Source organism: Tenebrio molitor, chromosome 3, assembly GCF_963966145.1.
Source record: "Tenebrio molitor chromosome 3, icTenMoli1.1, whole genome shotgun sequence".
Taxonomy (NCBI): Eukaryota; Metazoa; Arthropoda; class Insecta; order Coleoptera; family Tenebrionidae; genus Tenebrio; species Tenebrio molitor.
In genome coordinates this window covers 17,417,815-17,439,775 of record NC_091048.1, presented here as the reverse complement: position 1 = coordinate 17,439,775, position 21,961 = coordinate 17,417,815, and the positions used below count along the sequence as shown (strand labels likewise).

At 33.8% G+C, this 21,961-nt stretch overlaps 1 protein-coding gene and 1 long non-coding RNA gene across 3 annotated transcripts; one reads left to right on the top strand and one right to left on the bottom strand.

Annotated features, from left to right (window-relative positions):
• Positions 1-121: 121 nt before the first annotated feature.
• Positions 122-21,837, bottom strand: Lkb1 (Lkb1 kinase). Of its 2 annotated transcripts, none has more exons than XM_069043468.1 (6): positions 20,594-21,837; positions 20,210-20,516; positions 1,053-1,189; positions 813-998; positions 594-760; positions 122-538 (listed from the first exon to the last, which is right to left on the bottom strand). In XM_069043468.1, the coding sequence occupies exons 1-6, from the start codon at positions 21,052-21,054 to the stop codon at positions 411-413; spliced, it is 1,386 nt and encodes a 461-aa protein (XP_068899569.1). In that variant the 5' UTR covers positions 21,055-21,837; the 3' UTR covers positions 122-410. The 2 variants fall into 2 exon arrangements, with proteins under 2 accessions (XP_068899569.1, XP_068899568.1); XM_069043467.1 differs by having other exon boundaries at positions 122-541; positions 20,594-21,836.
• Positions 19,718-20,798, top strand: LOC138127414 (uncharacterized). The gene is made up of 2 exons (XR_011158222.1): positions 19,718-19,954; positions 20,540-20,798. It is a non-coding gene; the product is annotated as an uncharacterized lncRNA (long non-coding RNA).
• Positions 21,838-21,961: the final 124 nt, after the last annotated feature.

The following is a 21,961-nucleotide window of genomic DNA, read 5'->3' as shown; positions in this document are numbered from 1 at the left end:
TATAGCACACAAATAATACTGAAAAGTCGTTACAACTTGTTCGTCTGAATAATTAAAAAAAACCTGGACGAGGTCCTTGGACAGAGGAGTGGTAGCTAGGGTGAAATAAGTGGCAAGATGCTGACCAGTCAACATAATTATTTATTTCTCAATTTTTTTTTTTCATAGTAACTTACATATGGCACTCTCATGCTGTTTTCTTTTCACTGGTGTTCTCTATTACTCATCGTATTAAACACATTTGTATTATGAACATACATCAACAAAAATAAAAAATATTTGAGATTTAAACATCTATAACAATATAAATTTGTAAACAATGTAACAACAATTTAATACGATCAGTAATTTGAAAGGGATGAAAGAAGGAAATGTTAATAACAATAATAGAAAAGAATGCAAAAGTTTTGTCAAGACTGTTTACAACCTGGCAATTTCCTAACTGCAATACAAGAAATTGGTTTTTTCCATCTCCGTTTGGAACTTTGGTTTGTTTGAGCATTGCCATTATTTTGTTCTGCCTCCTGCTTCATAATTTCTTCTGAAAAATCTCACGTCAACAAGTGCAACACAAGTTTCAAGCAACGTCTCACCATTAAGCTCCCGTTCTGTGAAATATTGATGATTATTAGCAGCGTCTGATGTATCGTAGTAATGGTCAAAAAGATACGGTAGAACGGTCATACAGTGAAATTCGTCGTTTCTTAAGGGCGGTATAGGAACTGGTGTAGCGTTCTGCGGTGGCCTTCTTGAAAACCAACTGAAAATTCACTTCATTAACATTTTAACGAGTCCCATCCACCCATACTTACAGGTGTTGCCTAATGTATTGCAAACTAAACCTATCCTCGGGATCTTTTCGTAACATTCCTAAAAGTAAACTCCTCAGCGGATCTTCGATATAGTCCGGTATTGTGAATTCCCCTCTGCCAATATTCTCAAACAATTTATAAATACTATCACCTTCAAAAGGATACTCTCCGGTCACGAGATTGTACCTACAAATGTGAGTAACGTACTTGAAGGTAAAGATTACGTGAAATTAAGCATACAGTGTGACACCACTACTCCAGACGTCGACTTTAAAACCGGGAAAGGAATCCAAACCGTTTGCAATTTCGGGCGGTTGAAACGCCGGAGAACCTTGACCCTGAATACACGTGTCGTTTATTGCAAAGAAATCGATTGTCTGCAAAGAAAATTAATTAGTTCAATTAGAGGAAAATTAACCACGAACAATTAGCACTTGCAAAAAGCGTAGGTATCAAACAACATTAATTTTTTCTTGCTTATGTGTTGATTCGATCAAGTGTATTTTGACTTAAAATTCGGCTCGAGTTAATTTGCATTATCAAAAACCCATGATTGTACCGTGAGATCGAAAAAAAAAAATTAGAGTTGGCTGTGACTAAAAATTTCAGTTGGCAATTCAATTTCAATTATCAGATGTCAGTCTTAAAAGTTACGTTAGTGATTTTGAGAACGTTGAAATCTTGATTTTCATAAAGGTGATAAACACGGTCATTTCTTCGTTCCCATTTTGAAAATAGTACATATTATGTTACAAATATTTTGTCTTCTTAAGTGAAAACCGTTCCTCAAACAAAATTGATATAAATGTCGCAACTGACAAGTGATTAAGTTACGGCCAAGCGTTTTCAGAAATTTTGTTTTCCATAGACGCCCCTTACCTGTTTGTGTGTTTATGATATTATAGCAACCATACCTATATACTAAACAAGAATAGGATTTAACATTCAGTCGCGGACAGAAAAAAGTAGGACAAGCCTTATTAAGAAATTTAGCTAAAATTGAGTTGAGTAAACCGGGCTTACTGTAATAAATAAATAAATATGTTAATGGAACCATAGAAAGAGTCAACAGACTTACAGTAGCGAAAAAGCATTGTCCTATTTTTTTCTGTTCGCGACTGTATGAAAAAGATTTACATCCAAAGTCAAATTATCAGAAAACACGGAAACATTCAATTAAGCGAACAAGAGGGATAACATGTGAAGTAGGGATAAAGGGGAAAATACCCTTACCCCGAGAATTTAGGCAGAACTTGTTTTTATATTATCGAAAATGCAAAGCATTTAAGAGACACAGTAGTAATTTTCAATAGGTCAATGTTTCAGTATCACATTTTTTGTTGAATAAAAAAATATAGTAGTTTATTTAACGAGTTCATGTGTAAATGGGGCTTTTTTGGCATGAGTGGGCCAAAAAGAGCCCAATTTACACACGAACGAGTTGTAAAAGGGCTGTTAACGTTACGTCGATGTTAAAACGTTAATGTTAACGTTAGATCTAATTACATGTATTTCTGTACTTTTTATAAATTATTTCCGTTGGCTAAAGTTAGAATATAACGTTAAGAATCCAGAAGATTTCTAGAACTAACGTTAACGCTAACAATATCATGCAACATTAATTTTCATCAAGACGTCATTGTGAACGGTCCACAATGAAATACATGTAATTTTGAATTTCTAGATCTAACGTTAACATTAACGTTTTAACATCGACGTAACGTTAACACCATTGTGAATGGCCCTTTACGGTACCGCTTTGTAGAAAATCAAAGCTTAATTTTAATATCAAACTACTACTAGAAAAGAAAGAGCGTTTGATATTAAAATTAGCAGCAATGAAGAGGAAAAAGAAAATTTTTCAAATTTGGAACAAAAGGAAAAAGAAAACTTCCAACCTATGTTAACACCTAGGATTTCTCGTAAGTTCTGTCATTAATGAAGTATTAAGTTTCCCATCAAATAATTACATGACGTGTCATACATACTACACTTGGTTGCAAAAAAAAACGGGAACTGTCAGAATAAAATTACCACATGTTTACAATTCTTTTCATAGTGTGAAACTTTCTTACGAGAGAGGTTAGAATTAACGTCAAAATTCAATGACATTTTTTAAAATTATTTGATACGTATTGTCAAGCAGATAATTAATTGACAAATCAAATTTCTGTCAGTTTTGAAACATTCGATGTAGTTCAAATTTTATTGTCATTTTTTTTTTGACACTATTCTAGCTAACAGTTTAAAAATTTATTTTATACTCCTATTTTCCTTTTCCAAATGCCCTCTTCTTTTGATAAAGGTAGATTTTGATTGGAACTTTGCATTAAATAAATATTCACTACGTGCTTACTTACAATCATTCCCTACAACCTACAATACTTAATGATGACAACGTCAGTCAATTCAAAGTTGGGTTAAAATCAGATAAGGGTTATTTCACATTAAAAGTCAAGACAATGACGTTGATGTCCCACTTTTTTTGCCCGCAATAGTAACTACATTAGGAAAAGTTTTGTTTCCCGTTTTTGTTTTGCAACCAACTGTGTAATACATATTAAAAAAAAAACAAACAAATGGACTCCCTATGAAAGACTTTATTAACGAATGTGTTATCAACTGAAATGTATAACATCAGTTAGGTATTCTACTTCGGCTTTGAACAAGCTTGCAAAGAACGTGGTCATTCATCCATTTGCACAAAACACCGTCAAAAGGAATTAACGACACACTTGTGTCAAATTTTGCTTGAGAGTTCACAATTCAAAAGATTCACGGGAGCACTTTTGGCAATCCAATTTTCAGCAGAAATGAAATATGAGTCTGGATGGAATTCTGATAGAAAATTTGAAGAATTGAAGGTGCTCTTGGCTGGTATATCATTAGAGAAGCTTAATAACATTGGTAATTGTTCACTTTAACTACTTCCGGAATTTTCGCGTTTTTTCTGGCTAGACAGTCAGGGCGTCCTCCTAGATCGTTTCCCACCATTCAAACCTTGTGCAAATGCCTTTTTTTCTCTCTTGTTGTGTTTCAAGGCCGCGCCAATGTCTTAGTATAACTAAAGGGTAAGGAATCGTAGATTACATACCGAGGTGGGAAGTGTTTCATTCCTGTCGCTAATATAGTTTACAGCCCTTTCACAATGGCGTTAACGTTACGTCGATGTTAAAACGTTACTGTTAACGTTAGATCTAATTACATGTATTTCAGTACTTTTTATAAATTATTTCCGTTGGCTAATGTTAGAATGTAACGTTAAGAATCCAGAACATTTCTAGAACTAACCTTAACGCTAACAATATCATGCAACAGTAATTTTCATCATAACGTCATTGTGAACGGTCCACAGTGAAATACATGTAATTTTGAATTTCTAGATCTAACGTAAACATTAACGTTTTAACATCGACTTAACGTTAACGCCATTGTGAAAGGGTCTTTACCAAGGCGTAGCCGAGGTGAACTAATGCTCGAGACAGGAATGAAACACATTCCCACCGAGGTTTGTATACTATTTTATTCGGAATCATTACATTTTTAGCAAATAAACAATTACATAATTTGATGCAGTTTCATTTCTGTTTTTCGACTTTTAGTAAGTACTATCGCGGCCATCCAAAAGTGAACGTTTTTTTTTTATAGTTTGATTTTTACTTTAAATCATAGGCGTCCTAAAATGTCAAAGTTTGACACTAGCGATAAAAAAATTATGAAAACTATTCTTTTTAAATGCTAGAGGTATTTTCATATTTGGTGGCGGAAACAAAAGATTGAGAAATGTCACAAAAATGTATTGTCAGTGTCAAATTTCTCATAAACGCCGTAAAAAGGAATGTCTAGGTAAATTTAAATTTTCGCTAAATAGATTGAAAAAACAAATTCTAAGGAAACCAATTTTTGTCAGTGCTTCAAAAGGAAAAGTTATTCTCATATAATCAAACGTATTACAAATTATTTCTCTAGTTCGACGATGAATAACTTTCTTATTGCCAATTTGCTACATTTCTGTCGAAATCACGAACGTCTTTAAGAAATTTGACACTGACAAAACAAATTTGTGACATTTCTCAGTCCTTTGTTTCCGCCATGAAATATGAAAATATCTCTACATCAGCCACATCTCACTCCGATGCAGACAGCTAGGGCTATTGCAAAGCTAAAAGAAAATTGGTCGTTGGCTGCTGTGGCGAGAGACTTACATTGCAGTAACACTTGCATCTTCAATAAAAAGAGGGGTTGGCAAGAAAACAGGCTTGAGAGGCCAATGCGAATAGGTGTTGGAAAGGTTTCTTTACTAAAGTTTACTTTCACTTTAATAATGTATTAATTACTTCTCAGTCTCATTTTTATTATTAAAATAGTAACGCCTGCTGCACGAACGTCAATGAATACAGCCTGATTTAATCTAACGAAAAATACGGAAATTTTCGCAAGCTATCGTTCACTTCTGGATGGCCGCGATTGTACGCCACTGGAAAAAACTTATAATAGGGCGGAAAGTGGCCTATTACTGACCAAGAGAGGGAAGTAAAGATAAAAAGGAATGGTTAACTTTCCGCCCTCGTATAAGGTTAGGAATGTGCATATTACAATACGATTCCGAATAAAATTCATTTGCACAAGGTTTGACTGGTGGAAAACGATGCAGGTGGACGCCCTGAGGCGGTCTAGCCAGAAAAAACGGGAAAATTCCAGAAGTAGCTAAAGTGAACAATGACCTTAACATTTTCCAAAATGTACAGTTCCAAGATGTACAGTTGCGGCCGTTGAAATCTCAGACAGGAAAGATTTAAACACTCTGTATAAATTCCGAAATTTGATTAGCGTAAACAGGATTTTCATCAAGGATTATAAAGTCAGTGTCAGTATTTGACATATTAGGTCAGAATTGCGAGAGAAATTAATGTTGTTGTCAAAGTGTCTGAGTTTTCAACGACCGCAACTGTACAGTTAATTTCAAAATTATACAGTAGGTACACCTAATTTTCTACAGTGTGAAATGCACTTACATTTTTTGTCAATGTCACTTTTAACAAACAAAATGCCTAATCTAACAGAAAACGCGAAAGTGCTCATTCTTTCCAAATTAGAAGAAGGATGGTCGATTCGGAAGGTAGCCCAGCATTATAACACCGCGAAGAGCACCGTGCAGAAGATAAAACAGACAATATTACGGTGTTCTAAAATATCAGCGACATTTTATGTTGTCGACCTAACCTATAACGTTCTAATTTCAAAAACGCATCTTTACATGTGGAAACAACTGTAATAAATCGACTTTTGATTTTTGAAGTGTACTTTATAATTTTGAAATTAACTGTAGTTACAGGTGCCGACGTTTTCACATCTCTTTTTTTTCACAGAAATAAAATTATATAAAATAGTGTGTTGAGCGTGCTCGACCTTGAATATTTTTTCTGAAGGTTTCCAAGAACTGTTAGAATAAACGTAATCATTTCATTTTCTAAATTTCGATTCTATGGTGTCAATCGCTAGAGAAGTTGTGGTGCCTTTCTTCATCTATTTTCTTTTCCACTGATTATAAGGCATTGAACACTGGCTCAACTATACGTTCCAAACTTCAAATCATCCCTCAGCAAGTTCTTTATATTTATGCTTTTTGACTACAACCTTTTAATAGATTTCGTCGTATCTGTTCTTGAACATCTTTAACAAATTCTGGACATTGTGTCATTTGTGGACGTTCACCTGGTAAGCGATCACTCAAAGTTGAGATCCAATTATATCTGCTTACGATCTTACATTTATAGATTTAAAAAATTTCGTTTGCAACACTGTAACATACATAACATGCTCGATATTTTTTTACTCCTAATTCCATATTTATGTTGTTAGTGGAACCAGAAATATAGTCTCAGATGGATTCGATATGATAACGACCCGGTTACGTAAAAGGTATAGAAAAGGAAAAGTAACAGGAAAAATTGAAGACACACATACGGAAGAAAACTTAATAGATACAGGTCAGGAAGACTCTCGGGTGCAGAAGAGTGATTACCTCCTCACCTTAAACCAGCAAATCAATGAAACCGAAACAAAGCTAAAACACAGGGAGCATAAGGTAATTCTAGTAGCGACGTGGAACGTAAGAACCCTGTATCAGGCTGGAAAACTCAGGCAAGCTCTACATGAGATGGAAAACTATGGGGTGGAAATAATGGGAATAAGCGAGGCAAGATGGAAAGGTGTGGGTGAAATTTCAGTGGACAGATACAAGATAATATATTCAGGCCAAGACGAGACAACTGGGGAACATATGAATGGAGTTGCAATAATTCTGAATAACAAAGTTCGAGACTCACTGATATCTTGGGAACCAGTTAATGATAGAATTATCACAGCGAGGATAAATATGAAAAATAACAATTTTACAGTTGTACAGTGTTATGCCCCTACAAATGTTGCCGATATTGAAGATAAAGAGGTCTTTTATAGCACACTGAATCGCACAATGGGATCTATTCCTAAAGAAGATATCGTCCTGCTGATGGGTGACTTTAATGCTAAAGTTGGTACAGACAACAATGGACTAGAAGATATAATGGGCACAAATGGTATAGGAGAAAAAAATGAGAATGGTGAAATGATGGTGGAGCTCTGTGGACTGCATCAGCTCAAGATTGGAGGAACACTATTTAAACATAAAAACTGTCATAAAATAACTTGGGTATCTCCCGATAAGAAAGTCCAAAACCAAATTGATCACATATGCATAAGTGAAGCTTGGTGTAATAACCTACTTGATACACGTAATAAAAGGGGTGCTGATATTGAAACAGATCACTACTTAGTAGTTGCAAAAATTAGAGCTGAGCTACAAGTCATGAAGAAGAAATATAAACCTAGAGTGACGAAAATTTTTGATATACAAAAATTAAACAAAGAGAAGTTCAAAGAGAGATTTATAGACATGTTGAGGGAGAAAGAGGCATCCATAGACTATGACAACAAAGGAATACAAGATGTTTGGCAGCATTGCAAGGACGCATTCTTGGAAACTAGCAAGCAAGTACTCGGGTATAAATCAAGCAAGAAAAGAGAATGGATGAGTCAAGACACTTGGAATAAAATTAAAGAGAGAAGAGAATTAAAGAAAAGAGGACTATCAGCAAAAACGAGAGAGAACTACGACCAGATACAAAAAGAATATTCAAAAGTGGCAGCTGATATTAAAAAGAAGATAAAAAGAGACAAGAGAGCACACATGGAGAGCATAGCACAAGAAGCACAAAAGGCAGCTGAGAGGGGAGACACAAGAACACTATTTAATAATGTCCGAAGAATAAGTGGAACCAAAAGATCACAAAAATTAATTAAGGATAAAAATGGTAAAGTTTTAACTACAACCGAAGAACAATTACAAAGGTGGACAGAATATTTTAAAGAAACTTTGAACATGGCGAGAACTAATAGAGACGCTCTAACAACAGCGAAACAACCAGAGCTGCAAATAAATACAGAACCACCAACTATTGAGGAATTAAAGGAAGCAATACAAAGCTGTAAGAATGGAAAGGCACCAGGGATTGACCAAATCAGAAGTGAAATGCTTAAAGTCGACACAGACACCACTGCAAAAATGTTGTTACCACTGTTTAGAAGAGTATGGATAGAGGAAGTATTCCCTGACGAATGGAAGACCGGAGTGGTTGTAAAACTACCAAAGAAAGGTGATTTAAAACTCTGCAGCAGTTGGAGAGGTATAACACTACTCAGCATTGTTAGCAAGACCTTCAACAAGATAATATTAAATAGAATAGTAAAATTATTAGATAAAGAATTACGGAAAGAACAGTGGTTTCAGGTCGGGAAAAGCATGTAGAGATATGATTGTTTCGTTGAGGATAATAGTAGAACAATCGATGGAGTATCAATCTCCTCTATACCTTCTCTTTGTAGACTATGAAAGGGCCTTCGATTCCATAGACCGAAAATGTATGTGGGCAGCACTTACGAATAAAGGCCTTCCCCAGAAGTTTGTCAATCTTATTAAAGAGGGATATAATGGCTACAAATGTAGGATATTGCATGAGGGTACACTATCCGAAGAGTTCGAGACCAGTACAGGAGTCCGCCAGGGCTGCATCCTTTCGCCACTTTTGTTTTTAGTGGTTATTGACGAAGTCCTAAAAACAACAGTCCAAGATAAGAAAAGAGGATTAATGTGGACCTTTGAGGAGAACCTAGAAGATCTCGATTTTGCCGACGACATATGCCTACTCTCCCAGAATGGGAAACAACTACAAGAAAAAATTGATCACCTAAGTAGAACGTCTGAAAAAGCGGGTCTAAAAATTAATAAAATCAAGACGAAGATCATGCGCTTGAACACAAAGGCAGCAACAAGTATAGAAGTAGGCTCTGAAATCATAGAAGAGGTGGAGGATTTCACATATCTTGGAAGTATAATATCAGGGGAGGAAGGAGTCCTGAAGGATGTAACTTCACGTGTTTCAAAAGCACGTAGTGTATTTGTAAGACTAAGCAAAATTTGGCGATCCAGTAGTACTACTACAGAAACAAAGCTTAAAATTTTCTCGTCAATGGTGAAACCTGTTCTATTATATGGATGTGAGTCCTGGACAGTGACAGAAGGCATAAGACATAAACTCCAAGTATTCATAAACAGATGCTTAAGAACTATATTGAAAATTTGGTGGCCCCGCACTATAACCAATGAAGAATTATGGATGAAGACCGGACAAGTAGAAATAGCACACGAAATTAGGAAAAGGAAACTGGGATGGATGGGGCACACGTTAAGAAAAGACGACAAAGAGATATGTAAAAGAGCACTCTACTGGAACCCAATAGGGAGAAGGAAGATCGGACGACCAAAAGAAACTTGGAAGAGATCCACGCTGAGGGAGACCAATAAATCTGTGGCAGAGATGGGGTATATTGCGAGAGACAGAAACGAATGGAGAAAATTTGTTTCTTCCCTATGTCCCAGCCGGGAATAAAGGGCTTAATATATATATATATATATATATATATATATATATATATATATACATAAAACCTACACCTCAGCGCCTCCGTTTTATATAAACACTAAACGTTGTGACCTCATATATGACGCTAGCACCTCCGTTTTCGGAGGTCATAACGTATCCTATGAAATAAAATAGTGCAGCACTATAGTAGGTTGCAGCTATCTCCCTCTCAACTTTTCGATGGAGGTCTTATGGTTAGTACTTTGTCAAAACATATTCGTCTTTAGTTCAGCCGTTCGCTACGAGCGCCACCGTCGTTTGCGTATATTTGAACTTCGGACGTTGTTACTTCCGCCATATATTCACAATAATTGTAGATAAACATTGCACTTCATCGCCTCCTACATTTGGCAACATCGAAGTAGACATAATAGGACGTACCTAATACGTTTTCATGCCGGCTCTATTGTTAGCGACGTCATAACTAATACTGTTAAAAATATTATTATTGATGAACAACATGGATTTTTGAAGGGTAAATCAACTACAAAAATTTATTTGTTCTTACGGAATATGTGATCAATTGTTTTGAAAAAAATATGGAAGTAGATTGTATTTACGCTGATTTAAAAAAGCGTTTGATCGAGTTGATAGGTAGATCTAAATTGTGTCTCAAACTTTCCATTGTGGGAATTGGTGATCCACTGTTGTCTTGGATCAACTCTTATCTAAGAAATCATAAACAGAAAGTGCGCATTATTTCACATAGATCTAGGGAAATTAGAGTGACTTCTGGAGTTCCTCAGGGATCTCATTTGGGCCCTGTGTTGTTTTCGATATTCATTAATGATATAAAGAATGTTATTAGAGATAGCTTGTTTCTGCTGTACGCTGATGATTTAAAACCTTTTTACAACATTAGATCTGATTGTGTACGAATTCAGGATGATTTGTGGTCGAGTGGTTTCATGGTGTGAGTCCAATGGTCTAGAACTTAATATCTCCAAGTGCAAAGTAATTCGTTACTTTAGAAAGAAAATTATTACCCTTCCATCTTATTATATTCATAATAGTGCTTTAGAATGTTTGTTTCAAATTAGTGACCTAGGAAAAATACTCGATAGTAAACTTACTTTTTGCTCGCATATTGAAAAAATTGTCAAGAACTCAAACAAAATGTTAGGCTTCATGGTTCATCAGTGTAGTAGTGTAGTGTGTTGCTATATAATGCCCTTGTACGGTCTAATTTGGAATACAACACTATAATATGGTGTCCGCTGTATCAAAATGCTATTCACAGAATTGAAAAAATTCAGAGAAAACTTATAAAATTTGCCTGCTATAAATTCATTTTGATAGAAATAACTATGATTATTTTATTTATCATCGTTTTCGACCAATCGTAAGGCTTTATTTTTTGGATTATAGTGACAATTCCACTCGGAAAATTTCAACCTATCAGCTTGTAGTATTTTGAATCATTGATCCAATTAGGAACGAATTACACCGATAATTTAGCATGGTCCTAAAATTATCGAAAAATTGTCGCTGTAAAAAGCTCCTCCTTCCTCAAATTATCATTAGTAATACAACGGGAGGGTACGAAATTGCCGGAAATTTTTTCGATCTCATTATACAAGTATTTGTTTCGACGACAATTTACCACGAGTGAGCGTAGCGAACGAGTGGAAATTGTCTAAGAAACAAATACGAGTAAAATGAGCAGAAAAATTTCCCGCAATTTCGTACCATCGAGTTGTATTCGGCATGACAATTCCACGAAAGAAAATTTCATTTTCAACTTTTACGCAATTGTTTTAATTTATACGTAGTCTTATGACTCTCAAAGCGTTAGTTAACTTAGTTGAAAACAATAAAAAATTTTTTAATAGGACCGAACTTTGAAAACGGCCTTTATACGTAGTTGAGGTGTAGTCTGAAAAACTACGTTTCTCGTAACATTTAACGCTGTGTTAATTTAACTATTGAAGCTATAATTATGATTTTCTGTATATTTGTAGTAAACAGTACAGCGCTTGCAATAGTGAATCGGAAATTTCGCAAATATCGATAGTTTTGAAAAAATAATTAATAAATTTAGATTAATCAAAAATGCGCATCGTAAACTTCACTCTGCTGGGACCTATGTGAAATGTTGAAAATTTCGATACACATGCAGCGAGTCAAATGTAACTAGGAAATTGTAAAACTTTTTAAAAAAAGAATTAAGTCAGTAGCCCGTATACTTTTCGAGAAAATAATTTTTTTATTCGACGAGCGAACGCGCCGGGCGGCTCCTGGCAGGCAAATACAGGTGTCCCCAAAAAAGAAGACGAGTCCATAACTCCGTTATTTATCGGAAGATTTTAATTATCTGTACACCAAATTAAATGGTTGTTAATAGACTACAAAATGGCCTAATAAATTCAATTATAGCCCCATGGGCTTCAAGGGTAAACTGTCAAAATATTTTTTTTAAATGGGATTACATATTTTTTTTAGTAATTATGATAGATATTTTTATTCTGAAAACAACAATGTATCACAAGTATACACTTAAATACCAAAAATTTCACCAAAAAAATGTAAAAAAACGCTACTATCGTCTATATTCCATTTTGTGCTAAACATTGGCATATCTGCGCAATCCCACATGTTATTATTTGTCATTTGTTTTTCCAGCTACCTTAATTTGGTTATTGTTATTACATTCTAACGCAACGCATTTTGATAGCTTTTCACCTGGTGCTCGTCACTTGTTTCAAAAGTTAGTGTAATTTTTTTTTATCTGAAGTTATACTTGTGATACATTGTTGTTTTCAAAATTAAAATCTCTATCAGAATTACTAAAAAAAAGTATGTATAGTCCATTTTTTTATTATAGTCCGATGAGCTTAGTCCGAATCAAGAAGTCGACATGACCTGCGTCTGTTTTCGACATTTGACAGCAGTGCATGGTTCTACCAATATTTGAAAATTTATTTAGGCAACATGAGACAGATATTGTGTTCTTTCGTGCTTTCTTGGTATTTCTGCAAATTCATTCCTCCGTTTTAATTTTATCTTTCAAAAAACCGCTCCCTTCAGAATGCTTTTGATAACTATTTACATATGAACTAATAGGTCAGATATATTAAAAATTGTTGAAAACAGCACTAAACAACCACGTTTAGACTGTCTTTCTTTCTTCCTAGATTTTGTTTCGGCAACGCCATGAACACAAAACAACCTCTATGAATTAGTTTACCCCCTTACCTGTTAACTTCCAGTCTTGCAAGTTTCCGCGCAATTCCAATATTGTTTTTGCAATTTACAAATTCTGTAAAAGGATCCGTCCACATGCTTTTCGTTGGCATCATACGGAGGACATTTCAAGCAAAATTAAACAAAATTATCCCAAATAACGTGGTTAAAACGTAACCTAAAAATTTGACGTCGCTAGTGGAATAAACGTACAATTCGCGTCTTGCTCTAATCGCACATGCTAAAGCGAAATGCATAGTGGGACACGCTTAATACAATACGTACAAGAATTCAATAGTTTGTTTACATTATGTTGAAAAGAGATAGCAATATGACAGTTGTTCTGCTTTTTAATTGATACATCGGACTATAATTAAAAAATGGACTATAATCCCATTTGAAAAAAAAATATTTTGACACTTTAGTCTTAAAGCCCTTGGAGCTATATGTGAATTTATTAAGCCGTTTTGTAGCCTATTAACAATCATTTAATTTGGTGTATAGATAATTAAAATCCTCCGATAAATAAGGAAGCTATGGACTCGTCTTTTTTTTGTTGGGGACAGCCTGTATAACCCGGCACGCGTATTTAGTCGTCGTCTATCGATGTAGGGATTGTAGCAGTCCAAAAACAATAATTGTAAAATTTTGAGTAGGTAAATTTTTTGTATTTTTGTTAAAATTTACCTATTTTAAATGCTTTCTTCGTCATCTTCATTCTCATATACCTAAACAAGAAACATTGTTGTGACATTTTTTGCAAGAACAATCTGCAGCATTTTAAGCCTTCCTTCATGCACATACATTTATTATTTTGGCATCATTGGTCTGTCCAAAAAATGTTCATCAGTTTTCTAATGTCATTAGGTATGGGATCCATTGTAGCTAAAACAGGTTCTAAAATGCCCTTATTTAGATTGGGAGATTTTAAATTGTATTAAATTAACCCAACACTACAAAACGCACTAGAATACATTAATTAGAGCATAAGTTCATGACAAAAATGTTATAAACTGCTTGAAGGATATATTTCAAATTTTACGTGCGTTAGCGACTTCTTGCTCTACGTAGAATTTAATGAATTTTATGTCAACCAATCTCTCGCTGGACAAACTATACATGACTACACAACGATATACGTAATTGATCAATGCATCTAAAATTTGAGTGAGGTATGTAGGTACATAATTATTATTATTTTTTAATGTTAATACCTTAGCACATGTTGACCAAAAGCATCATCTGTTGGTGGCAATTTTTTAGCAGACTTATTGGAGGTTGTAGTCAGTTTATACCTCAGTTGGTTTAATATGTTAATGGTCTCAGTTTTATTTTTTTAAAAAGCCAGTGCGAATTTAGTAGAAATTTTAACAGCCTCGGTTATAGTCATCGAGTTTAACTTCCCTAACTCTTTAAATGTTTTCAGAAGGACATTGTATGCTGATTTTTTTTTGCCGATTTTAAAACTTTAAAAAATGCATGGCTGGTAACACTTCATTTTCAAGTGGTACATATGTGCACTAAAAAACCCATAGGTCAATCTTTTGACATACTTAAAATGAGCATATTTTGCAAAAGAACTGGAAGTAAAAAGAGAGAAATGAACTGCAATTCAAACTAGTATAAAAATAATATTTTTTGATATTGATTTACTTTGAAGACATTTTGTTAACATTTTTTATAGGAACAGGAGAATCGACGAGAAATAATATTTTTCCTTTTTTTTAATGGTATTGCTTATCTATCCTTCTTAAATTAAAAAAAAACAATTAAACAATAAATGTATGTGCATGAAGGAAGGCTTAAGATCCTGGAGTGATTGTTCTTGCAAAAAATGTCAGAACAATGTTTCTTGTTTGTATGACGATGAATATGACGAAGAAGAAAGCATTTAAAGTAGGTAAATTTTAGCAAAAATACAAAAAATTTACCTACTCAAAATTTTACAATTATTGTTTTTAGACTGCTACAATCCCTACATCGATAGACGACTAAATACGCGTGCAGGGTTATATCTGCCTGCCAGGAGCCGCCCGGCGCGTTCGCTCGTCGAATAAAAAAAATATTTTCTCAAAAAGTATACGGGCTACTGACTTAATTCTTTTTTTAAAAACTTTTACAATATCCTAGTTACATTTGACTCGCTGCATGTGTATCGAAATTTTCAACATTTCACATAGGTCCCAGCAGAATGAAGTTTACGATGCGCATTTTTGATTAATCTAAATTTATTAATTATTTTTTTCAAAACTATCGATATTTGCGAAATTTCCGATTCACTATTGCAAGCGCTGTACTGTTTACTACAAATATACAGAAAATCATAATTATAGCTTCAATAGTTGAATTAACACAGCGTTAAATGTTACGAAAAACGTAGTTTTTCGGACTACACCTCAACTACGTATAAAGGCGCTTTCAAAGTTCGGTCCTATTAAAAAAAGTTGTAGATGACCATTCCTTATGCCCCAAAATGTTCTCCACAAGATAGTATAGGTTTCATTTAGTTATACCTTGGAATCACTAAAAGTCATAATTTCAGTCCGATTTTACTCCACTAGTAACCACTCGTGTCACTGACATAATTTCCCTCCACCAATTAATTATTATTATTATTCTTATTATTAATACTGTCAAAGTAACAGTCGTTACCTAGGGCAGCTTTCGTGTTAAAAATCGATCATTTCAGAGCTCTCGTGGAATTACAACCGATAATATATTGGCTTATTTTGGTTTAAGTACTTTAAGATCCAGACGCATTCAATTGGATTTATGCTTCGTTTTTAAAGTAATTAATTATATGATTTCATGTTCGTCAATCTTAGGCTTATTTTTACTTTATGTGCCTCAATGTAATTTCAGAAGTGTACATCTGTTAGTTGTTCCTTATCATAGAACCAACTATGGGTTAAGGTCGCCTTTATCTAGAATCTGCAGGAATGTTAATTCACATTCTCATAATGTTGAATTTTATAATATTAAATATCTATTGTATATCTATTGTTTTTGTTATGTTATTGAAGTTATTGTATTTGGTTTTTTCTTTATTTGTTCTCCACTGTTAAATGGTATTGTTTGCCGTTAATAAACCTATTTCATCATATACAAAACATCTTAAATCTATTTTTAGCGTGAAAGGAGTGGCAACAGCGCCGGAAGTCACAGCATCGAAATAATGTAATATATTGTAGGAGGTGAGAGCGATCGAATCATACAATCTAAAATATTACAGGAAATTGTTACCCCTCTTTAGAAACCTTTGTTACCGACTCTCCCCTTATGTGAAATTATGCTTTTAGTTCTTTATATGTGCATCAGGTGTAGTGGAGGCTTGAGCGCCCGCGAGTATAACGGAGGTCTTAGCGATGAAAATGTACCTATATATATATATATATATGTTGTTAGTGGAACCAGAAATATAGTGATTTTATGAGGGATGGAGTACATTAACTTGAGAGGGTCAGTTATGGCAGGGCAATAAACTTCTGGCACTCGTCGCGCGACTGGGATCTATAGTGGAACCAGAAATATAGTGATTTTCTGATTTTATGGACTCTGGTCGATAATTTCACTGGTCTACAAATTTTGACTTTAAAAAACTATTCTTCGCGTAAAGTACTTTTTTTTATTAATCTTCATATGCTGAATACAAAATTTATAATATATACTTAAAATTAGTTTCCGTTTACTAGAAAAAAAAATTACAAGATTTTTGCAAAAATTAACAGAAATCATACTGTTCTTCTATACATTATTCTGTATATATTGTATTCTGCTTCTGTAACATCTCGACAAGGACAAACAGTCCAGCAATAATACTCGTCTACAGTGGAAAAATATTCGGAATAATTTCAACTAATTTTTGCTTGTCTACCCATGCTGAATACGAGTTGATAAGTAAAAGTAATTTATTAGTTTAAGTTTTCACGATACCTGATTTCTTCAAAATTTTTAACGATCCTAACCTTCTTGAACTTGATAATATTGATATTTACTTAGTTAGTTGGCATCAAATGTTGAAAATATTGTGTTTTAGTGCTCTGTTCTGTATTACTAAGTGATAAGACTGTTAAAAGAGACATTTTGCTATAAAATATAATTATTATTTTTACTTTTAACACTATTATCACTTGGTAATACAGAACAGGGCACTAAAACAAAATATTTTCAACTAGTAAATATCAGTATTATCAAGCTCAAGGAAGTTAGGATCGTTAAATTTGGAAGATATCATTGATATCAGGTATCGTGAAAACTTAAACTAATAAATGACTTTTACTTATCAACTCGTATTCAGCATGGGTAGACAAGCAAAAATTAGTTAAAATTATTCAGAATCTTTTTTCACTGTAGACCAGTGTTTCTTTTACAATTTTGGGGTCACTTTTATTACCAACTTTAAGAGAATTATAAATCTTCTATGACAGATGTTTTAGAGGCGTCTGAAAATGGACCATCGCAGACAAAGGTAGGTAGAGCCCAGTCGCGCGACGAGTGCCAGAAGTTTATTGCCCTGCCATAACTGACCCTCTCAAGTTAATGTACTCCATCCCTCATAAAATCACTATATTTCTGGTTCCACTATACCTACCTTTGTCTCCGATGGTCCACTTTCAGACGACTCAAAAACATCTGTCATAGAAGATTTATAACTCTCTTCAAGTTGGTAATAAAAGTGACCCCAAAATTGAAATAGAAATTATCGACCAGAGTCCACAAAATCAGTATATTTCTGGTTCCACTATACTTAGCGAGAAATTAGCCATTTGCAACTGTTACATGCATATCTTTGCCTTACATTTTTGGTTACGATATCTTTTGTTTGTCGCCAGAAACCACATAGCCTCCAACCTAACCAAATTTATGGCAATCTAGTTAGTGTCCGACCGAAGATTCGGTTTCGGCCAATTTCGGCTGAAAATAAGAGTTTCTGCCAAAAATCGGCTGAATTTTCGACTCCAACCGAAACTGTTTTTTGTCGCGTCACGCTCGTTGATTGATTTTGATTATTATTATTAAGTAGGTATCGGGTGTTTTTTTCTTCGTAGTAGGCGATGAAAAGTCGATTGTGAACGCACCATTCGTGTAAATCGTAAGATTTAAACAGCTGATCCGTGATCCGCAACCCGTATAGTGCATTCACAATCGACTCTTCAATGCCTACTGAGATGAAATTTAAAAAAACACCCGATAATACTTATAAATGTTTAATTAAGACTGACAGAAGTTGTTTTTTAGTTTGATTTATAATAAAAATAGAAGCATAAAGATGTTTTTCTTTATTTTTGGATTGAAGACAAACAGTTGTATCTAATTACAAAGGTCTATGTCCAAAAAATAACTGAATTCAAAAGTTTCGGTTTCGGCCGAAACTGTAACAGAGGCCGAAATTCGGTTTCGGCTGAAAAACATGGTTTCGTTCGGACACTAAATCTATTGTACAGTTAATTTCAAAATTATAGAGTACACCTAATTTTCTACAGTGTGAATTGCACTTACATTTTTTGTCAATGATCAATGTCAATTTTGACAAACAAAATGCCAAATCTAACCGAAAACGCGAAAATGCTCATTCTTTCCAAATTATGTTGTCAAACTCACCTAACCTATATAAAAAACATGACGCTCAAATTTCAAAAAGGCATGTTTACATGTGGAAAAAACTGGAATAAATCGACTTCTTGATTTTTGGGGTGTACTCGATAATTTTGAAATTAACTGTAGTATCGAATATCCCTAAATCCTAGGGAGTAGTTTATTTTCTGCAAATATTTCATTTTTGTTGTATTCATGGAAATGAGAGAGAAAAATCAAAGCCATGTTGCCACAAGTTATTTGAGGTAAAACGGACATAAAATTACTACTTGGAAATGCTGGAAATAATGAAGAAAATAATTCCAAACCTGATCACAATCGTTCAGAATTATTATACCCCTGGCTAGTAAAAGACAAATAGTCAAAATCTGTTTTAATAGATATTTAAAATAAATGAGATCCAAGTTGCACCTTTTTTTATTATTTTTCTGATTATTTTCTAACATGAGTTGACATTGCCCCATTGAGTTGTTCCGCAAATTTTGGGGGACCCAGTAGAAAAATTAGAATATTAGGTACAAGACGATAAAATTTAATCAATTCAATCTTCTCGAGCGTAATTCGCGTCTCGACGTTAAAAAACGCTCTCAAAGATACGTGAGACGGAACCTACGGGCAGAACTAGGTAGCTCTAAACAAAATATTTAATCGTGAAGTTTAAAAATAGCATTAGGTAAAAACTGGGAAATTTTGATGCGCTGAATATCATTGTAGAAAGTTATACCGAAAATAAAAATTAATTTAAAGATAACACAAGAAAAATATGCAAGGGATAGAAGGCACAAAATTTTAAAGTATTGAAACGTCTAAAAATAAAATTCCATTTATTTATAGCACTGTTTATCAATTTTTAATAAAAGAATAAACAGTGATACAAGGATCATTTAACGAGAGAGTGTCTGAAACTGCGTTTGGTATCAATCATGAGGGCAACATGCAGTAGAATAATGAAACCTTAAAGTAAACATTACTAGTCAAGATAGGAGAAACAATAATTATTTACTGCCACAATGAATTAAGTTGTTCTCGTAAAAAACGACGAAATATTTTTAACACAATACGTGATAATCTCAACCTTTAAGGTCATTTGCCAATTTTAATGAAGTGAAAAAAAAAAATAAACTGCCGCGTTCTTGGTGGCGATCATTTCATTTCTCGTGGTTTCCTATGTGCTACAAAACTAATAAAACTAACAGTGTGCTTTACTAATCCAAAAATCTCTAACCTCTGACCTGAGAGATACAGGTCAACATATTCTGTAGCTAAATAATCAGTTTTAATCATGTTTCTGGCAGCTACTTTGTTCTTGGCGCTACTTTTAACTCTCATTCTATTAACAAGGTAATCTCTTTTTTATTAACAATTCTTATCACTTTATCAAAACAACCAAGCAAAAACAATATATTTTTTCAATTTTTTTACTGTAGTGTGTGATTTTAAAATGTGTTTGAATGTTTTAACTGTGTTTGTGACTTTTTACAATAATTGAAACAAGTAGCAAAATTTAATGATGTGTGGATTTTTAAGTCAGCTTTGTCAAATTCTATGCACTATTTTAAAAAGGTATTTTTTAACTGTTTGATTGTATGTACTCACCTCAGCGACGCCCAAGTCGGAAATTTTCAACTCCCCTTCCAACGTTAATAGAAGATTTCCAGGCTTAATATCTTTATGTACAACTCTTTTACTATGTAAATACTCTAACCCATCAATTAGTTGTGTAAAATACCCATGAGCTTGAAACAATGGGAATTTCTTTGTAGGTGTCGAATCCAACATTCCCTGAAGGCTCCCAACGCAAAATTCCATGATCAAATACATTTTTTGTTTTTCCTCATTGTACAAAACATCGACTAGATTGATAACGTTTTTGTGTTTGAGCGACTTAAGCAATTTGATTTCCCTGAAAATATGTTTTTGTTACAGATTAAAATCGCAAATGGCCGCCTTGGTGGCGTGGATTGTCGGAACCGTAAGTACCTTTCTACGTTTTGTACTCCATTTGGTATCCTTCTGAGCTTGCGTTGCTTTAAAATTTTCACTGCACATCTACACAAAGTATCTGAATCCAACATTTCTTTCACTTTACCATATGAACCTTCGCCTAGTACATCACCCATTACGTATTTTCCAATCATTTTCAAGCGCTTTCTGGCTTGATATATGACCTGGTCAGATGACACTCGGTGGAAAAAATTGTTGATATTAACACCATCAAGATCATCTGACAAGTTATTACTCCAAATATTTTGTTCTTCAAGCGGTTGTTCGTCGAGTGGGCGTAATTCTTCGTTGCTATCAATATCAAAAATTCTAGCAGGTTGAAATTCTTCACTATCAGCATCGAAGACTCTATTAGTAATCTCCACTTCTTCATTTTCGTCTATGAACTCCTGTTCATCACTGTCACTTTTAGTTATGTTACACATTTTTTTGTCCATAATTAATTTTTTGCACTTTGTGACGGTTTTGTTTGATTAAAAAATGTCCTAAGTTGAATTTTTTGGGCACTTACACCTCATGTCATTTTCAATATTTTTGTTTGTCCATTTCAACAGCTGTTTCTGGGGATTTTCATTTTTACACTAGTGATTACATAATCTAGTTTAGGAAAAAAGTACGTGGATTTTTTTTAAAGACACATTTAAACCACTTCAATTTAACTTTGCTATTTTTTAACAAGGAAAAAATAAAGATCCGATGTTATTTCATTAAATAAATGACAATAGTACCAACACGGATCAATTAAAATTACCAGATGAAAATGCACATTGGTCAGTAAAAATGCAAAAATATTGTAATTTGTATAAAAATAACGAAAACTTGTTTAAAAATGATAATTATAAATGGAATAATATCTATATTTAACTTAGAATTACAGAAACACTTAATAACAATTCTAAAATCATTTAATGATAAACTACAACGTTCGACTGGTTTATCTCAATTTTTCATTCAAACTTCAGATGCTTTTCGTGCCACCGAAAACTATTGTTATTATTAACTGATAACACTAAATGACGTTGATTAAAATTATTTTCGGTATCCATTTGGTACCCGTCAACAAGTAGCTGTCAAGTCAATGTCACCTTGACAGTTTCAAGTAAATATTTTCATGGTGCCGCAAGAATTTTGAATATTTAAAAGAGCGTGAATTATTATATAAAGACAGCCGCAGGAAACTACTCTCCGCATAGTATTAGAGTTATCGGAAAGCGGTAAGTTAGAAATTAAACTCTGCCTGTAGACTTTATCCATTCCGCATTTTTAATCATATGTTTGTTGTGTTTAATTTATTTATAATAATTAATTAAAGGGATAAGGTGCAGACTGATTAATTTTGTGCTG